Source organism: Pseudonaja textilis, chromosome 6 (genome assembly GCF_049901715.1).
Source record: "Pseudonaja textilis isolate UNSWEBS1 chromosome 6, rPseTex1.2, whole genome shotgun sequence".
Lineage (NCBI taxonomy): Eukaryota > Metazoa > Chordata > Lepidosauria > Squamata > Elapidae > Pseudonaja > Pseudonaja textilis.
In genome coordinates, this window is record NC_141995.1 from 62,768,285 (window position 1) to 62,787,875 (window position 19,591).

At 57.2% G+C, this 19,591-nt stretch overlaps 1 protein-coding gene across 1 annotated transcript in view; it reads left to right on the forward strand.

Annotated features, from left to right (window-relative positions):
- The first annotated feature begins 5,201 nt into the window (after positions 1-5,201).
- Positions 5,202-19,591, forward strand: part of ABLIM2 (actin binding LIM protein family member 2) — a 35,528-nt gene continuing 21,138 nt past the window's right edge. The window contains exons 1-8 of the mRNA XM_087936842.1: positions 5,202-5,563; positions 11,528-11,671; positions 13,956-14,139; positions 15,303-15,406; positions 16,210-16,336; positions 16,907-17,000; positions 18,229-18,316; positions 19,391-19,449. Of these exons, the coding sequence (XP_087792968.1) occupies positions 5,545-5,563; positions 11,528-11,671; positions 13,956-14,139; positions 15,303-15,406; positions 16,210-16,336; positions 16,907-17,000; positions 18,229-18,316; positions 19,391-19,449 (819 nt within the window). The 5' untranslated portion in view covers positions 5,202-5,544. The remainder of the gene's footprint in view (positions 5,564-11,527; positions 11,672-13,955; positions 14,140-15,302; positions 15,407-16,209; positions 16,337-16,906; positions 17,001-18,228; positions 18,317-19,390; positions 19,450-19,591) is intronic.

A 19,591-nucleotide genomic window follows, 5' to 3' on the forward strand; every position in this document is an offset into this window, starting at 1 on the left:
GGACCAAGAGGGTCCCCACCGGCGAGCAGAGAGGCAACTTCTGAGCTGGCTGCAAAGTCCACCCCAACCGCCTGAAGAGCCTCTTGCGATGCTCCCCGAGGGCGGCCACCAGGCACGGAGGTTGACCCTGAGACCAAGAGATCAGGAGCAGCTATGAAGAGGCCCAACTTGTCCACGGCTTCTCCGGTTTGTTCTTTACCGCCTCGGGCTCACCAAGACCCTCCTCTCGGCATTTTCCCTTCAGAGTCACACCTGCTTGTCACATCTTCTTCGGGGGTTTTCCAACAGGTTCTCTTACTGTCATGTCTACTGTTTGTTTTCTGTGTGGATGGAGTTCTAAATCCGTCTTGATTTGAAAAGCACTTCTGGAATAGAAAAGTGCTACAGCGGGTTTTTTTTTTAAATAGACCTTTTTTATTAGATCCTTTGATGGTGCACAACTTTCTCTTTCCAGATGCCCAGATTTGATTTTCCTGCACGTGAAAACCCAAAACACGATCTCCTCCCTTCCCAGATTCCTTTTCGGTGAATCTGATGTTTGGAATTTTTCTGACAGGAAGCTGTGGATCCAGGACTGTTGGGGTGATGGGACTTCAGCACTTCCTCTCATTGTTTCCTGCAGGGACCGGCCCCTTTCCTGCTGTATTAGGCTGCCCACTTGGCTGGTCCCCCTCCAGTTTCTACACCACCTTCTGAAGCACATCCGAACGGTGCCGCCGGGGTTCGAGTGGATTGTGGCTCTCGCTCTCCTCCTCCTCCTCCTTTTAAAATGCAGCTCCTTGCTCTCTACTTCAAAGAGCAGCCCTTGGAGAGCATTTGAGTCGCACCTCTGCACAAACTTTGGCGCTGGACGTGCTTTGGGACAGAGTCCACTAGGGCTCTCCTTCCCCATTCAGGCATGGAGATTGTAAATTACTCTGCAGAAGAAAGGAGGAGCCGCTCAAAGACACTCACTAGCCAACTGGGGAGAGATACGTGCCAGAAAGCAGGTCTGTGAGGCAGATCCCGGCTGCTCCAAAAGCCGCCTCTGAGACCCACAGCAGGCGGAGGGAGGGGTGGGTCTTTGTGCCACAAGGGAAGCCACTGCTCCTCCGTCGGTAGCTCAGACGATGGAGAGTTCGGCTCAGACGGAGGGCAGAGGCAGAAGTGGACGTTGTTGTGAGTGGGCCCAGGACACAGGCGAATGCAAAGTCCTTTACTTGGGAGGCAGAGTTGCGATCCTAGCAGCCACGGCTGCCTTGCAGTATCGGGAGGGCCTGGCTGGGAACGGACCGTCTCAGAGGAATGAATCTGTGTGGTGGCGGCTCAGAGCCAATGTCAGTTAGGTAGCATGGAGCCAAATCAAAGTGGTTGACCGGGGTTTATGGTCCCAGGAGGCCAATTTAATTAGGAAACCCAATTTTGCTTTGGATACAGCGGCTACAAGCACAAGGAGTCATCAGTATTAGCTCACATTTAACTGCATTGGCCTTTAAACCAGTGTTTTTAATCTCTCTCATTTGGTAGTAAGAAGCTCCCTGTGTCATTTTATAAACTATCATTCTGACAGTTCACAAATCTTTCCAGCCTAACAGAAGGTAGCCAGAAAATGTACTTTTTCTCACTTAGTAAAAGTTTGGGGGCTCTCTGCCGTCCACAATCAAATGAACGACACCCAAGGATGAGAAACTCACAAGAGCGAGGGGCTGGCATTGCTACAAATAACCCAGAATTAGAATGCAGGTCAACCCAGAACTATCATGCTTATGGGTTGGGTGGCCACATTTTTGTCCCTGTTCTTCACCAATACACAATTGTTTGAATTAGAAAAGCAGGTAAAACATAATTTAATCACCAAGTTTAAAGCTTTTGCCTCCCAAATGATAAAAAAGTGTAACAGAAATATTTCTTCAACTTGTCCACCAATGTTAGCTTGTTTTAATTCCTCTGTATTTTATGTTCCTGGCAGAAAGTTCTACAAAGTAAAAATAATTTCAAAACAGGGAAGAAGAAAAAAAAAACACCTCAACTTCTAGGTCATAACAGCTACAATTTGAAAAGTCCGCAGAGTCAGGAAAAGCGTGAGCTCAACCGCCCCCGAGAGAGAGTCGCTGAGAAGCGCCAGAGCCGCTTACCTTGAAAGACCTGAACGCCTCTCTTGGGGGCCGTGAGCAGTTCCACCGCTTGAACCCCCCCCGACCCCCCCACTCCAGAAACAAAGCAGGAACCTTCCAGGAGGAGGGACGGGGGGAGTAGAGCAATTTAAGAGCGGAGAAGGGGTTATGGGTGGCTTCAGCCATTAGAGGGCAGGAAGTCTCGATTTAAAGGGCCAGGCGGGGCCCTCCGAAAGGCCAGTCCTGCCCCCCTGCACTTTCTTCCTGGACCGAGCTCAGCATTTCCCGGGATTCAGCCCCTGCCCAGATTCCCCACAGCTCTTTTCCTGGCCTTCCCCACCCCCACCCCCGTTCTGATGGCTCCTCTTTGAGAAGCAGAAGGAAGCCGGCCGGCCGTACCTCCACCCCCATCCAAGCAGGGATCCCACTGGCTAATCAGGCCCTGGGCTCCTTCGCGCTCCTGCGGCCCCCTCAACCAGGGAACCTCACCCACCAGGTCCCTGGAGGAAGTCCGGTCATTTGCCGGAGGCCGCTGGGTCGTTTCTGAGACCAGCAGGTGGGATCCTGGGAGGCCCCTCTGGGTGTGAATCCCCTCCCGTAGAGGGAGCCCCGTTCCGTCTGCTCCTCCTTCCTTGCAGCCCTGAGGACGGGGCAAATTTGGCAGTTTAACTCTGGCTTCCCTTTATGGTCCTGGCCCCGACCCAAGATGGAAAGCCGCCACCAAAGGATTCCTTCCGGGGAGCGAGCGAAAGCCCAGCTCGGTTGGCGCCAGAGGGATTTGCCAGGAAAGGTGAGAAGACAAATAATTTGTTTCTTGTTCCCTTTTCTTGCCTATTTAGCTTTCTCTTTGGTTTCTTCTGCCTTTTTTCTCACTTTTTATATCGATTTGAATTGGTTTCTTTCATAAAGTGTTTAATAAAATTATACCACTCCCCAAAAACAGAGACTGGGTTTCAATTCTGTGGTTGTGGCTCTGCCAGTCTGACATTTTTGACTTCAATCTGGAACTCAACGAAAGCCCCAGGAACGGAATAAGGAAACCCAGCTGGATCTGGGGCTTTTCTCAGCAAGAATTCAGCTGCCTGTTCATTTTAAATATTCCATTTCTACCTTCTTTGGAGCGGCGTGGTGGCCTAGGGATGAAACTGATAGCCTCTCGTTGGGAAGGTTGAGAGTTCAATCCTAGGTAGAGGCAGGTATTTCTCTCCCCCCGGGCACAAAGAAAGAAATATCTGCTATGAACTCCACCTGGTGTCAGGAAGGGCATCTGGCCAGTAAGCGCTCAGCTCCATCCAGTCGCCCAACTCTATCCCAAAGTACTTAAGGGACGAGAGTCGTAAAAGGGGAGTTATTTCTACTTTTTTTCCCCTTTCTTGTTTAATTTGGTGAGCAAGTTCATTTAAGGAACATAACGTCGTCGGTTACAGGAACCGGTCAGGGTGGGTGAGGAGTGAAAGGGTCCCGATGGATCTCACGAGACTGAATTTTTTTATGGTATGTGTAAAAATGGTGGCGGGGGGGGGGTGGGGGGGCTTGGAGGGCAGGCTTGAGGGGGCTCTGGACTTCTCAGGCCAAAAAATGAAGAGCGTGAATCCTTCCTCAAGGAGAGACTTGCCGCCCTTTAGACCTTCGAGGGCTACATGAAAAATAATTAAGACACGAGGAACTTTGGTTCAGCAAATGGGAAGCTATTCCCCCCCCCCGCAATAAGAAGTGTGGTGCTTGACTGTTGAAAGGGTTGGATACGTTTCAATTGGATATTTATTTGGGATGAAGTGCGGCCTCCACTAGACTGTTTATTATTCTTTTCGCATTTTTGTAGGAAAGTTTCTCAACCTTGGTGACTTTCAGACTCTGGACTTCCGTTCCTGGAATTTGGGGAGCTGAAATCCTCTGCCCGGGTGAAGAAACACAGCAGGGACGCATAGAATTCCCTTCTGCAACTCTGAGGAGTCCTCGGATTGTGAACACAATGCGCATCGGTCATAACTCCTGAATCGAATCAGCCACCAATCCGATTTTACAACCTTTTTTGAGGTGGTTGTAAAGCAACAGGCCACAGTCATTAAGCGAACCAAGGGTTCCTTATAAGCCGGTTTTGCTGAAAAAAACAACCACCCTCTTTTTTGACAAAACTGCCGTGTAATGCAGTTACCCCCATGATGCTGGAAACGCCCCCCCCCAAAACGCAGCCCGGATCCCTCACTCTCAAAATGGGGTAACATCACTGGGGGGACGTAACGTAATGTCACAACTTCAAATGGTGGCTAAGTGTAAGTCAAGGACTACTATTTTTATTATATAAATTATGAGGAAATAATAATAACAGCTTTACTGCTGTGGTAGTTCTCATTGATATTAAGACCTGCAGTTTTCTTCCTTTTGATGAGTTTCTGTATTATTTGAATACAAGAAAATACTAACCATCAACCAGGACTGAGCCCTATAAAAAGGTCCCAAGTGGATGAGCCCCCCCCCCCACAGGTGCCAGGAGGGGGGGGAATCCCAAACCAGCCCCCAAACTCTGGGACAGGCGGGCCCGACCCCTCCAGGCCACTAAAAACCCCGGGGGCGGCAGGGGGAGAGGGAGAGACGCCGGGTCTCTTCGGAGGGGGCCGGAGGGGCTTCGCTACTCCAACGAGGCATCCGGGCCTACTTCCACCCTCGTTTTTTGGGGGAGTTTCCGCGGGAGTGGGTCTCCCCGAGGGCCGGAGCAGCCTGGAGACCCCGGCCGGGGGCGGCTGGCGGGGCCGCTCTCGGTTTCTCCCCGACCGCGGTCTCTGGCTGAGCCCGGCAAAGAGCCTTCCGAAAGCCGCCTCCGCTCTCAGCGCGGACCGCGCTGCCCTCGGTCCGCCTCGCAGAGCCCGCCTGGCCGCCCCGCAAGAGAGGCGCGGCAGCCCCTCGGCCCAGAACCCCACCCCCCCGCCCGCCCTGCGAAGCCCGCCGCCCCCTCCAGCCACGCGCGGCCTTTCTCCCGGGACGGGGCGGGGGGCACCGCAATGTCCCCCTCTCAGACCCCGACTGGGGCTCCCTGGCCCCGCCGGGCCCGGATCTTCCCCGCCGGGGAGGCGCTGCTCTGTGCCGGGGCTGCGGGCGGGGGAGGGCTCCCGTCTGCGGCGGGTCCAGCTGGCGCCCAGCCCAGAAGCTCCGCAGAGGCGCCGGGGTTTGGCGGAGCGTGACCGCGGCTGACTGCTGGCACGGACCCGCCTTGCCCCGCCGCCGCCGCCCGCCTGTCCGCTCGCCCCACCTTCTGCGCCGGAGATCGACAGCGCGGAGGAGCCGCAGCCGCGCACAAGCGCCGCGGCGCGCCCGGCTGGCCAGCCGCAGGGAGGAGGCGGGAGCCCGCAGGAGCTCCGCAGAGGAGCCGCCGCCGCGCAACAGGTTGCCCGGGGGATGAGCGCCCCTCCGGCCGGCGCAAGGGGCAGCCCCGGCGCGGCCCAAGCCGGGCAGGATGAGCTCGGGCACGGCAGGTAAGCGCGGGGCGGGGCTGGCCGGGCGGCCACATCCCACTGCGGTTCCCTGCCGCCGCCCCTCCGGGAAGACAGGCAGGGCGTCCCCCGCCGCCCGCGCCCCTCCTGGGCCCGGGGGCAGCGGCAGGGCGGGTAGCGGCAGCGCCGGGGCCCCGGGGAGGCGAGGCAGCACCGGTGCACCGCGCTCTCCCTCGCCGGCCGCTGCCCCTCCCCGCCCCCCATGGAACCGGGCCGGGCTCGGGAGGCTCCGCGAGGGGCCGAGTCTGTCCGGGCGCCGCTTCCCGGCGGGGCGTTGCGGGGAGCAGGTGCCGCAGCGTCTGGGCAGCCCGGCTGCTCTTCTGCGGCGCCCCCCCCCACCGCCCTGCCCGGCCGCAACCAGCGCCCCGCTTGGCGTTTCCCTCCGGCCAGCGCCGCCGCTCCATCCCCGGCCCGGGAGGGACCCCGTCTTGCGGGTGCGAGGCGTCCGTGGCCCTCCGGCGGCTCCTGGACTACAACTCCCGGCATCCCTCAGGACGGACCGGTCCTCGGCCTAGGAGAGCGGAGCGGCGCGGCGCCTCACCTCGAGCCCCGATGCCGCTGCCGCTGCGGGCTGCTTGGCTGCAGCAAACGCCGCGCCGGGAATGGCCGCTAATAATAGCAGCGGCAGCGGCAGGGGCAGCAGGAGGAAGGCGGACGGCGCCGGAGCTCTCCCTGACCGCCACTGACCGATAACCTGACCGGGAGAATGGAAGGGGAAGGACCCCCCGGCCCAGCCCCCGCGCCGCCTCCCAGCAGCCGCCCCTCGTTCTGGCTGCAGCGGGGGGAGGGGCAGGAGGGGAGAGCCGGGGGGGTGTCCGCTGGGATTCGGCAGAGGAGGGGCGCTTGGCTGCAGGCGATTCCTCGGCCTGGTGGGGCGGAGGGTCGCAGGACGCCTCTTTCCCAGGGAGAAAAGGGCCCCTCCTCCGCTTGAACGGGGTTGGGGTCTGGCCTGGGGCCCCAGAGAAGCAGGAGCACCGGGCCTGGAAGAGGGGATGCCCGAAGGCCAGGAGGGGCTTCCCTGGCCCTGAGCAGCGCTAGGGGCCCCCTGGACAGGAGCCGGGCGAGAGAAGAGGAGGGGAAGGGGGCAGGTGGGTCAGCCTCCTCAGGTGTTGGAGCCGTTGGCCTTCGGGGAGGGGCGGGGGCGGGCGTTGATTTGCGGGGTTTACACAGAGCAGGAGCCGAGCGCTGGAGGCCTTTGCTCCAGGGAACCGTGGAGAGGAAGGTCTCCACATGCTGTGCCTGGTTTCCTTCTGCTTGGCCCACTGCTAGTCGTCCCCACCCCCCCAATGTCTCTGCTTAGGGGAGCTTCTCCTTCTCGGGTTCCTTTAATTCAGTGGTTCCCAACCTTTTTTTCGTCCCGCACCCCTAAAGAAATTTCACTCGAACCTCGCACCCCTTGAAATAAATAATAAATAAAAATGCCAACATATAGCCAATATCCTATTATTTACCTGGACTTTTCTCGCACCCCCTGGAATATCGTCTCGCACCCCCAGGGGGTGCAGTTGGGAGCCCCTGCTTTAATGGGAGAAGGGCTGGGTCTGCAACTGGTGCCCTGGATCTCCCCCCCCCCCACCCCCCCATGTACCACCAGCCTCTCAGAGGATGAAAAGGCGAGTGAGCAGAGCCAGAGCCAGAGCCAGCAGAGAGACCAGATTCCCCCAGGGGTCAATTCTCCCTCCGCCGTTCCCTCCTGCCTGCCCCAGGGCAGCTCTTGTACGGGGCAGACGATTGCCAAAACCTACCCCCCGCGCATGTGCCCCATACCAGTCAGCTTAATGGGCATGAGGTCCAGGGACCTGGGGAAATGCTCAGAAGTTGTCAGTTTGGGAAAGAAGCCACAAAGGCCGAGCGCTTGGGGCCTTGAGGGACTTCCTGCCCCGAGAAGGGCAAAGGTGGGTCTCCCAGAGGAGACTCACCGGGCAGAGGTCTGGCATTGCACGAGGCCCGGGAACTGGCGGGGACTCTGGTGAAACCATCCCCTTCTGCTGGGGTGGAAATGCCAGTGGCAGCCAGAGGCACGGAAGTTCCAGATCTGGACACAAAGACCTTGGAAGAATTAGAGGGGGAGAATGCCGGGGTCTGTTTTATTGATTCATTCATTCATTTAACGGAATAACAGAGTTGGAAGGGGCCCTGGGGGTCTTCTAGTCCAAGCCCCTGCTCAGGCAGGAAACCCTGTAACGTTTCAGACCGATGGTTGTCCAGGCTCTTCTTTAAAATTTCCAGTGTTGGAACATTCACACCTTCTGGAGGCAACTTGTTCCACTGGTTACTCGTTCTAACTGTCAGAAAATTCCTCCTTAGTTCTAGGCTGCTTCTCTCCTTGATGAGTTTCGGTTCATAATAGACAGATAACAGATAATCAGAGTTGGAAGGGACCTTAGAGGTCATCTAGTCCAACCCACCACCCAAGCTGGAGACCCTGCACCATTTGTGACAACTGGCAGTCCAAGTCTCTTCTTGAAAGTCTCAAGCGATGACGCTCCCACAACTTCCGAGGGCAACTTCTCTTCCATTGGTTGATTGTTCTCACTGTCAGAAAGTTTCTCCTTATTTCCAGGTTGAATCTCTCCTTGATCAGTTTCTATCCATTATTCCTTGTCTGGCCTTCGGGTGCTTTAGAAAATAGCTTGACCCCTTCCTCCTCTCTGGGGCAGCCCCTCAGATATTGGAAGAACACTATCGTGTCTCCCCTGGTCCTTCTCTTTACTAGACTAGCCAGGCCCAGTTCCCGCAACCATTCGTTGTATGTTTCAGCCTAATCATCCTGGTTGCTCTTCTCTCTACTTTTTCTAGAGTCTCAACATCTTTTTTATAATGCGGTGACCAAAACTGGATGCAGGACTCTAGGTGTGGCCTTACGAAGGCTTTATAGAGTGGTATTAGTACTTCCCTTGATCTTGATTGTATCCCTCTGTTAATACAACAGGATTGTGTTGGCTTTTTTGGCTGCTGCTGCACACTGCTGGCTCCTATTTAACTGGTTGTCCGCTAAGACTCCAGGATCCCTCCTCTCACAGTTCCTGCTATTGAGCCTGGTTTCACCCAGTCTATATGCGTCCTTTGTGTTTTTCTTGCCTAAGTGTAGGACTTTACTTTTCTCTATGTTGAATTTCATTTTGTTAGATACGGCCCAGTGTTCCAGTCTGTCAAGATCCATCTGGATCTTGAGCCTATCTTCTTGGGTGTTAGCTATTCCTGCCAGCTTAGTGTCATTTGCAAATTTGGTAAGTTTCGGTTGCTTTGGAGAATAGCCTGACCGCCTCTTCCTTGTGGCAACCCCTCAGATATTGGAACATTTCTTATCATGCCCCCCCCCCCCTTAACTCTTCGTTTCATTAAAGTAGCCATGCCCAGTTCCAGCAACAGTTCTTCGTATGTTTTTAGTCTCCAGTCCTCTAATCCTCTTTGTTGCTCTTCCCTGCCCTCTTTCTGGAGTCTCAACCTCTTTTTTGACATTGTGGCGACCAAAGTAATCTAGATGCTCATCTTAATGACAACTCTGGACAGGAGACCAATTATTTTATTATACAAATAAAAACAGATTCATATGAAAAAATCAAAAGCAGCTAAGGAAATCCACAGCCACCCACCTAACTAGGAGCGAGGCCCCTTCGCCCAGCCCGCTTGGGCCCTGAGGCTAAGCACAGAGTTCTATGCAAGGATGACCAACCGAGGGAGGAGATTGGAGAGCCTCTGAATAAAGGAGTCCAGGTGAAAAGCCTCTTGGGGTTTTGGAGGCTGGGAGAGGTGAAGAAAGAAGTTTTTGAGGTTAGAGTGCCTGGAGGCTCATCCAGTCCCCATCCGTGAAGAGGCCAAATTTCCAAAGGGAAGATTGAACAAGGAGGCTGGGAACAGGAACCAGCGAACCAGAGTTGGGGGCCTCCTGGAGGCACCACAGACTAGACCAGAGACGGTCACAAGAACCGAACGAGAAAAATAAGCGCCAGCCCAACAAAGACTGGGCGGCAGTCAAGAGGCTGTGCAGAGAGCTTCCCTCCTTCCTGGAGGACGAATTGAGTTAAAGTGGAATCCACCAGTCGGCAGCTACCTGAACCATCCGGCCACCTGGACTCAGACTGAGCTGAGGATACTCTGCAAGTGGACATCAGTGCGTCAATCGGCAGGAAACCACGGCTGAATAGGTTTTGTCCGGCCGGTTATTTACACCTCACTAGAGGGCCAGCCGGAACGGAAGCTTCTGCCTTTCAATAGAAGTCGGCAAAGGGGCTGCCAGCCTCTTGCTGATTTTTGGCTACCATCTTTGGAGTGACTGAGCTCAAGATTGGGCTCATTTTAGGAGAGACAACGGTGCTATTCAGTTCTCTCTCAGGAAGAATGAATGACTGACTGTGAGGAGGGGACCGCACTGATGCCAAGCAGCCCGAGTTCTGGACTGACTAAAGGAAGGCGCCTCGGTCTGCAGGACGGGAGCCCAAAAGCCGTTGGTGGCTGATCCTCTGACCCTGAGATGAGCTCCAGGGGCCTCGGACAAAAGGACAAGAACGGGGCGGGGGGGTGAAGGAGGAAGGTTGCCTTCTGCTCTGCTTGGGCCACGAAGGTCTCCGCTGGGAGAACCACCTGCCTCTGTCCATCCAGGTGTCTTGCCTTTCAGCCGGTCTCTGGTTACCCGAAGGACTCGGTTTGCATCAGGGCCAGGGGGCCTTTCCATTGCTTTGCCTCCTGCTTGCTTGCCTCTCTTCCTCTAGTAGCCCAGTTAGAAGGGAAACTTTCCTAGTCTACATGTTTCCTAACCAACGGAACTTTTCCTCAAATGCTGCTGCCTAAGGAACGTCTGCTGGCGTTTTCTGAAACGCAGGCTGAGTCTCCAAGGTAACTATTTTTAAGCATGTCTGTTCTCCGTAAAGTGACTTTCTGCTGCATAATATCCAGCGTCCTTTTAGCCCAGGAGAAGGACGTCCTCTCCCCAGGAGCATTTGCACCCGGCCACCCGATGAAGGGCTGGATGGGTAGGAGAGACGCCGGGACCCGGCGTGACTAGGAAGGCGACTTGCTGGGCGTGTGAGCACGTTCGCAAGCAGCCTCATACCTGAACCTCCCTATCCACAGGGGGCAAGTAGCGAGCGGCTCCTGGCCCATCATAGCGCCAGAGAGGAGCACAAAACTTGAATCTGGACTTGGACTTGGGTTCGATACGTAGCCACTGCTGGAATTCTTTCCTTCCTAGTCACTTCAGTAAGGTTGATTTTTTGCACTTTTTTTTATTCCATATACAATTCCTTCCTTTACACACCCTGTCGGATATGATCTCATTGATCTTCATTTGTTTACGATCATTATCTGATGATAACTGGAGGGGTTTGGTGGCCTAAAGGGGAAGATGCTCGCCTCCCACTCGGGAGGTTGAGAATTCAATCCTGGCGGCAACTGATGTTTTTCTCTGGGGGCAAAGAAAAAAATATCTGCGGTGAACTCCACGTGGGCGTCAGGGAGGGCATCCGGCCAGTAAATGCTCAGCTCCATTCAGTTGTCCTGACACCCCCCACCAATAAAAATGGATTACTGGGTCATAAAAAGAAATAAATTATCTGATGATAACTATTGAGTTAAAGAAAGTACCGTGGTGAATGAACGTTGTGCAAAGTCCTCTCAACCCATTCCAGAGACGGTCCCCTCGTTTTATGGTTTACTCGAGTCTCCCGGGGGGGGGGGGGTGGAGTCAGTGAGTGGTCTGTGCTCCCTAAATTCTCCTCTCTCTTTTTGCCCTATTTTCAAGCAGAAACAAGTCCCAGGATTCCCCAGCCAGCAAGAACCAACAAGGGACGGTTCTTGCTGGCTGGGGAATTCTGGGAGTTGAAGTCTACCGGTTGGAGAGCCCCGTTCTGACACGAGCACAGCCGCCTCCTTTCGGCAGAAGGGCGGAAGCAGGGAACGGGGAAGCCTCCTCCACCCTCTGATCAAGGCCGCTTCCCTCTCCCACAGCTTCCCAGCGACAGGCTGTGCACAGCCATTTGGAGGCGCCCTCTGGAGCCGCCATCCTTTGCCACAACTGTGGGAGCCCGTGCAAAGGAGAAGTGCTGAGAGTGCAGAAGAAGTACTTCCATATTAAATGTTTCGTCTGCAAAGGTACGTGCCGCGACCTGCGTGGTGGGGAAGTGAACTGAACGCTCTGAGCCTTGCTGTCGTGTTGCCACAGTGTGGCCGGGTGTTGCGCCCTGAAATTTGCACTTCTGCAACGTTTTGCTGAAATTTGCACCTGGGGAAAGGGGGCGATTCCATTAGAGTGGGTCACCAAAATCCAGCAGCACAGACTCGCCTCACCCTAGTGGGACTGTCCTGTTTTTCCACGTGCAAATTGTGTTTCCCCCAGTTAAGTTTCAGCTCCGGGGTATAATTCAGCTCTCTGAGCCTCTGTTCAGAAATAAGGATCGAAATAATGCCTGGAGGCCTCGTGGGGCCAGTGTGTAGGCAGGTGGGGGGAGGGTTTGCAAGGGTTTGGGTCAAAAGCGTCCAGAGGTTGGCTGTGAGGGTGTCATTCCTGCACGCCTCACCTGTAAAAAACAAAAAAAACCAAGGGGGGGTTCAGCTGCCATCTTGACTTTTTTGCCCTCCCCTTCTTTCCCCTAGAAACAGCATCTCCCCCATGTCCCCTCTAGGAGACCCCCCCCGGGGGGAGGCCTTGGGTTCTCTTTTTCACCTGGGTGGGGCTAATTGGGCCGCGAGGGGAAGAGTAACCTCCTCTTCGTGGCCTTTGACCTTTGGCCCTGGGATGGGCCTGGGGGCTTCCAGGGGAGGGAGGGGTCGGATAGGAAAGGAAGGCGAGTGACGGGTTCAGGATGGTGGCCAAGGGGGGAGACTGCAGGGTTGAGGGTTAACTTCACCGTGAGCCCAAGGCCATCCATCACCTGGGAGCGGTTGGGGCCCCCGGAGCAAATTCTCTCCCCGGACAAGTCTATAAATAGGGTCCTCCCGGAGAACGGAATGTCACCCTGCAGAGCCTGGCGCAGGGTGGGGGGGAGGCTCCCGGGCTCGGCGGGGAACAGTTGCTGGGTGATGAAAGCCGGCCTAAGGGTGACCCCCGCCTTCCCTCGGCTGCCCGAGGGCCAACCAGGAGGGGCACCGCAGAGAACAGCAGCAGGAGCTGTGCCCTGGCCGGGGCTGCCCTGCGACGCCCCGGTGCCTCTCCCAGGCTTCCCGTTCAGTGGGAGTGCCTGGGGTGGGGGTGCAATGCAAGCCGCTGGCTTTGGCTGGGACAAGGGAGGCGCCTTAAGGAGAGGGTCTCCCTTTGGCAGGGCAGGCCATGGACCCCATTCAGAACCGGCAAGGCAGCTCTTCAGGCAGCACCGCTGTGTGTGTCTCGGGACTCATTGCCGGCTGGTCCCTCCGACTGCTGGCGCTGGGGGAACCCCTGGGGAGAAGGAGAAGCCCTTCGGAGGCTGGTGGCCCCATGAGGCCCAGCCGAGCACCCGGGAGGCGAGACCTCTTCCCCCTTGAAGAACTTGCGGGTTTCTGGGTCAGTGGAGGTTTTCCTCCCATCCATGCCTTCCCTGAAGCTTTGTCCTACCGGGGCCCTGCGGTGAGGAAGCCTTGAGGCTGGCTCAGCCAGAGGTGCCTGTGGGGTGGTGGCACCCGTGGTGAAAGCAGCTGCCCTGATGCAAACTCCGCCCCTGTGGTGCCCACACCCTGGTGTCCAATGCGTGAGGAGCCGAGCCCACGGCTGCTTCGTCCACTTTGAGGAAAGCATCCAGCCCTGTCCAGGCCTCTGGTGCTCAGTTGGCTCCCAGCACAGCTGGGGGCCGGGGGGTTGCAGTTGCAATTTATTGGTGCAGCGAAGGGCATAACATACATGGGCTTACGCTGTCAACTGATCCTTCTCAATTAAAATATAATGAAATACAAATATGAAAAAAGGCACCGATGCCTGGGCCATCCAACTTGCCACCTAGCAGAACGTAGAGTCGGAAGGGACCTGCGGGTTGGATGTGTCACGTGCTGGCCAGGCACAGGCCCCGTTTAGCGAAGGGGGGAAAGTCCCGATATGCCAGGTGATGCCGCCATGAGGACGTGAGCGAGAGGCCCCTGTTCTAGGTCTTCTAGCCCAACCGACGCTTGCAAAGGGCACCGGTAGGCTCTTCACCTGACTGACACCTGCTGGAAGCCGGTCCTGGCCACCTGAAGACCTCCCACCAAGCCAATGGGGAGAGAATGGGGGAAGCGATGATTCCCGGCCCTTCCGGCCAGAGCCGAGGGTTCATTTGTGCCCTCCGTCAAACCTCCTCCGGCCTCCTGTGGTTTGGTCCCCGGACGGTCCGAGATTCAGCCCGTTCCTCCTCCGGAGCTCCCCCTGCCTGGCGCTGGGCCCCAGAGACGGAGGCCTCCTGCTTAAGCCCCCGGTCTGCTTTGATTGCAGCGTGCGGCTGCGACTTGGCCCAGGGGGGCTTCTTCGTCAGGCAAGGGGATTACGTCTGCACGTCGGACTACCAGCGGCTCTACGGCACCCGCTGCTTCAGCTGTGATGAGTTCATTGAGGGCGAGGTGATCTCCGCCCTGGGCAAGACCTACCACCCAAACTGCTTTGTGTGTGTGCTCTGCAGGTAAGCGCTTGGCTCGCCTCTTTCCTCTGGAGACCCTGGGGGAGGAAGGGAGAGCTATGGGCGACTGCAAAACAGGCCCGGTTCCCTCTGGTTCCCCCCCGGGGCTGCTCCGGAGGATGTCCAGGGCAGCGGAGAAGAACTTGGAGCTCCATCCAAGAACTGGCTTTCCTGCCGTTAAGATTCTCTCCCGATTGGAAAACCTGATGGCCCCAAACCTCCATCCAGTAGCCCCACTCGGCTCCTGAGGGCTGTGAGCCTCCACGGCCTTCCTAGCACCCCCCACAAATTTGTTTGTCCCTGTAATCCCAGAGCCCCCACCCCCACTAGAAGAAGGGAAAGAGCCAGCCCAGAAGCCCCGGGCCTCCTTGTCAAACTTCCCGCAAGCCGAGTGCAGCCATCGATCCCCTGCAGCGGCCAGGAGAAAAGGAGAGGAGGGGGCAGAAGGGCTTGGGCGGAGACCAGGACAGAGACTCTCTCTCTGGGTCGCTTGCCCTTCCTCCTCCCAGGTTTGCAAAAGGTCTGGAGGTCTCGGTGGTCTTTGGCTGAACCTTTTTTTCTGCTCTTGTTTGTCAGCTTTTGGGATGCTCCCTTTCTCTCTCTCTCTCTTCCTCCTCTGAAGATGTCTCCACTCGGCCCCAGCCTTACAGGTCTCCTCAGAGGAGGAGAAGCTTCGCTTTCCCACCCGTGACAGATGGGTGTCAGCCCTCCAGGCCACTTTTGGGGCGGGGGTGGGTGGGAGTGGGGTGGATTCCTTGTGTCGTTCCCCATCCCTGAGTTCTGGAGAAAGTGGGTGCTAAGCAGGAGGCGGTCAGCCCGGGTCTAGATACTCAACGAAGGGCCGTTGGCAGCTCTCTCCTCCCAGCTGATGTGCGAAGTGGGCGCCTTCCGAAAGGGAACGTCGGCCCTCCGGTGGGCGGGCGGGTGTCTGCAAAGACGCTCAAACGTTGGTCTGATCCGAAGGGCGGCCGCAAGGAGGAGTCCTTTGGGTGGCCAAGAAAGGGCCTGAAGGAAACGGTCCCTGGAGGGAAAAGGGTCCCTTTTGCAGAGGATTTCCCTGGGTGGGGGAGGGGGGAAGAAGCTCCTGAAGAGGGGTGGGGAGTGGGGGAAGGGGCCAGGGGGCCAGGGGGCCCACTTAGTGATGCCGCTCCTGCCTCCTCCTGCAGGCAGCCGTTTCCTCCCGGGGACCGGGTGACTTTCAATGGGAAGGAGTGCGTCTGCCAGAAATGTTCCCTGCCCCCTGCTGGTGCTGGTTGTCCAGTCCTCCGAAGTAAGTCTCAGTTTTTGAGATCCACTGAGAAGCGGCTATTTTTAGCGGCCGAAGGGAAATACCTTCTCTGGGCGTTTGCCTCATCCGCAGCCCCCTGGTGGAGGTTGAGCAAACGATGCGCGGAGCAACTTTTCAGCCTGGGGATGGGCAGGAAGTGGTGCCTGCTGGCGCCTGCCCGGGACCCCCACCCAGCCTGCCTCTTTGAGCTGAAGACCCCCCCCTCCAGAGAGGCCCACAGGACATGGGGCAGCCCTCCCCCTCCTCCCCTTGTGGCTCAGTTGGCCCCTGCCCCATTGGGTGTGGCTCCTGTTGGGCCGCGAGGGCAGTTTCAGACACACAATGCGTGCATTCCCTTGGGGCTACGAAGTGGCCTGGCTAAACCCCGGGCAGATCCCTGGCTGAGCAGAGCGGTGGGTGGTCAGCTTAGGACCTTTGGTTTAATGGTGGTTCGCAGTCCCAATGGCCAGAGGGGCTGGTTTATGGCCTGTCTCCAAGGCTGCGGCGGGTTGCACCTTCCATGCAGTCACGTGATTGAGATGAGCAACCTTCCCAGCCGGTTATCCAACAGGCAGTGCCAATTAGGAAAGCTGGATTGAGTTAATGACCATGTGCTTAATGACCAATATGATTAGCTTATGGGCTGCAATGAGGGCAACCCTGAAGCCTCCCAGTGAGCCTGAAATTGCAGTTCCGGTTCTGCTCGCAGGCAACCTACAGATTTTGCCAAGGGGCTCTTAATGGGGCTGCCCGGCCAGAGGGGAGGCGCAGGTGCAGCTTCCGGGGGTTTGTCCTTGTCTTTGCAGGTTGCGGGAACTGCGGCTCCGACATCAAGAACGGCCAGTCTCTGGTGGCGTTGGACAAGCATTGGCACCTGACCTGCTTTAAGTGCAAGATTTGTGGCAAGCTGCTCACGGGGGAATACATCAGCAAGTAGGTCACCTGGGGGGGAAGGTGCGGGATTGTGGGGGCTGGCCGGTCCTCTAAAGGGCCGCAAGGCTACGGACACCACACCTTGCCCGGTGCTTCACCACATGGTCCTAGGTCGTGGGGGGAGGGCAGAGGCCGTTCCTCTGAACCCCACAGCAGGGAGGGGGCTGGAGCATGGGAGCTGGAGTAGGGGGAGGGCGGGACGGGGCAATCGGTTGGTCCTGTGGGGGGGAACCAGAACCCAGAGAGTCTAGGACTCCTTTGGAAAACGGAGCTGCAGCCTTCCGGAAGGGAAAGTCCAGCCTCCTTGGGAACTGCGCTGCCTCCACAGGGACGGCGCTTCAAAGACCCAGGGGAGTAGTGGGGTGAGAGGAAGACAGTGGGGGCCTGGAAGCCCAGAAAGTTTTGGGTTTACCAGGTATCCGTTAGGTGAGGCATCGTCTTCCGTCGCCCTTGGACCCGTTTGCGCTGGAAGGATGCGGGGGGGGGGGTCTTCTTCTGACTCTGCCCCCGGCGGGGGTCTGCCTGTCCGGAGAGCCGGCCTTGAGGCAGGTTGTCCTTCCTTGCCTGCAGGGATGGCGTTCCCTATTGCGAAAGAGACTATCATGCGACGTTCGGGATCCAGTGCGACCGTTGTGGGAAGTTTATCACGGGGAGAGTTTTGGAGGTAAGGCGAGGCTGGAAGGAGGGAGGCCCCTCGGGGCAGGCCGTGACTCGGGAGGTGCCCGGCAGGCGGCAGGAGCGGCCCAGGAAGGTCCTTCGGCGTCGCTCCCCTTCTGGCTCTCGGCCTGCAGAGAGAGTCTTGCTAGAGGGAAGGAGCCTTTTTCCTGCTCTCCCTGCCCTCCAAAGTGTCCGGGAGGCAGCCCCTCCCTCCTGGGAATCCAGTCCACACTCCATCACAGCACCAGGAGTTCTGTCCAGCACCGGCTAGAGGTGGGAAGAGGGACCCTCTGCTTCTCAAGGGAATCCAGGGCGCCTTGATTCCGGTGGTCCTCTTGCTCTTCCTCCTCCGGCCAGGCCTCCTCCTCGGACCCTGCGGGGCTTCAGGGGAGGCGAGCAATGGACGAGGAGGGCCCAGGGACGGGGCTTCCCTCGCCCGGGACTCCCCCCCCACACACACACACACACACTCATTTTTCTCACTTTTTAAATCCGGGATAGAACTTGAAAAAGCCATTTTTAAAAAACTTGGGAGCAGAGAATTGGAGGCGAGACAGACCTTGAAAAGTGGCACCCGGTCACGGCAGCAGCAGGCTCCCCACCCTGGAAAGGAAGGGCCCCCAACCCGGGTTGGCTGATTTCATGTATCCCCCTGCGGCTTTTGGCCCCGGGAGGGAGGGAGGGAGGGAGGGAGGGAGGCTGTGTCAGCCCCAGCAAACCCGGGCGAGGCGAGGGGGCCTCTCTAAGGCTCAGGCTAAATTCAGCCCGCTATTTAAAGCCCCAGGGGGGTGGTGAACCTCGGGCAGGAGAGTTATTGCAGGCGGTGGAAGCAACTGGGCCCGCAGCGGAAGGGCCCCGGCCAGGCACGCCTGCCCCAGGAGGCCCTCGGGGGTCTTAGGAAGTCCTTCCAGAAGAGGCAGGGGAAGACAAGCGGGGGGGCGGAGGGGAGGAGAAGAAAGAAAAGTTTCAAATGGCAGGAAAGCAGGGGGGTGTTGTTTACATGTTACAGCCTCTTGATTCTCTTTCGTGAAGCCAGGCTGTGAGGTGAACGGGGATCCTTTTCAACCTTTTAACGTACTTTTAAGCTGCCTCTTCCCCGCAGCCCCGTGGGAGCAGTTTTACGTCTTCCTTTTGAGTCGGCCCTTCCGATGCAACTGGCCTGGCCTCTCAGGGGCAGGAGGGGATCGGGCCCTCCTCTCTGATAAGGTCCTTCCCCCGCCCCCCTCTCCCCCCAGGCTGGAGAAAAGCACTACCACCCCACGTGTGCCTGCTGTGATAAGTGCCACCAGATGTTCGCCGAAGGAGAAGAGATGTATCTTCAAGGTAAACAGCCGGCCAGGCCGACGGGCCTGTGACTTGCCAGCGCTTGGGGTGGGCAGGTGCTTCCGGTCCAAATACCCCAGCCTCGAGAGCGGAGCTGGTTCGTGTTTGAGGCTAAATGTCGGTGGTGGTTCTCAGTCAGCCCGGCCACGGTCGTCTCAAAGGGCAGCTGGACTAAGTTTTTTGCCTTGAGGAAGAAGACATTTTGCTTTTTATCCACGAAGCTTCACCAGTTCTGACTGATGAAGCTTCAGGACTGAGGAAGCTTCTGGAGTAAGAAGCAAAATGTCTTCTTCCTCAAGGCAAAAAACTTAGCCCAGCTGCCCTTTGCAAAAAGCCCCCTTGAGAAAAGGGAGGCTGTTTCGACAGTCCCAGCAGCAAAAAAGAGGCGTCCGTTTCTGGGGCGGCCAGAACAGCTGCGACAGCCGGCCCTGAGCCCGAAGGGCCTCTTCAGCGGGAAGGAGAGCCGGGCGGCAAGGTTTCCATTCGGGAGGCAACCCGCCAGGCAGAACTTCCTCGCTTGGATAATTCCCCTGGAGGACAGAGGGAAAAGCAAAAAAATATTGGATACACAGACCGTGACTGCCCCCCACCCCCGCCACCTGTTGACCTGCCCCACCCCCCATTTCTATACGGTGGCGGCTGCTGCTGCTGGCTTCCTCACCCCCCAGGAGCCTTTGTGTTCTCAGCTACAGTAATATGAAAAGGGTCCAAACCGCGCAGATAATTCTTCAGTCACACCTGGAGACACATCACCCTGGACTTGACTTAGCAGCTTGTGTGTGTAGCCTGTTCAACCTCGCTCCAAATAAATGAAACAGTCCCCGTGTTATTCCTGGCTGCCCAGCTAGATGGCAGCATCTGTGCGAGTGCTGGACGGTCAGGCCCAGCCAGGAGTTGGAGGAGGGAAGGCTGTGGGGGTCCTGGCAGAGGTGGCGCCCCAAAGGGGGCGGCCCTCCTTCCATCAACGGCCGGGCACAACCTTCCAGTAAGGAGGTTAGTTTGTCATCTGCATGCCGGAAAAAACTGCAGAAAAAACTTGGACCAAGGACTGACCGGGACTCTCTCTGTTTTCAGGGTCTTCTATTTGGCACCCAGCTTGTAGACAGGCAGCCAAAGTGGAAGAAAAGGCCAAGGTGAGACAGGCCTGTGAAATGCTTCCCTTCCCTTCCGTGTCCTGCCAGGTGTCCTTGTCAGAGCACTTCCACAGCATCCGGGCGCTTCTTCCAGGCGACCTGGGAATCCCACAGCCGTTGGCTGGGAGCTTAAAAGGACACC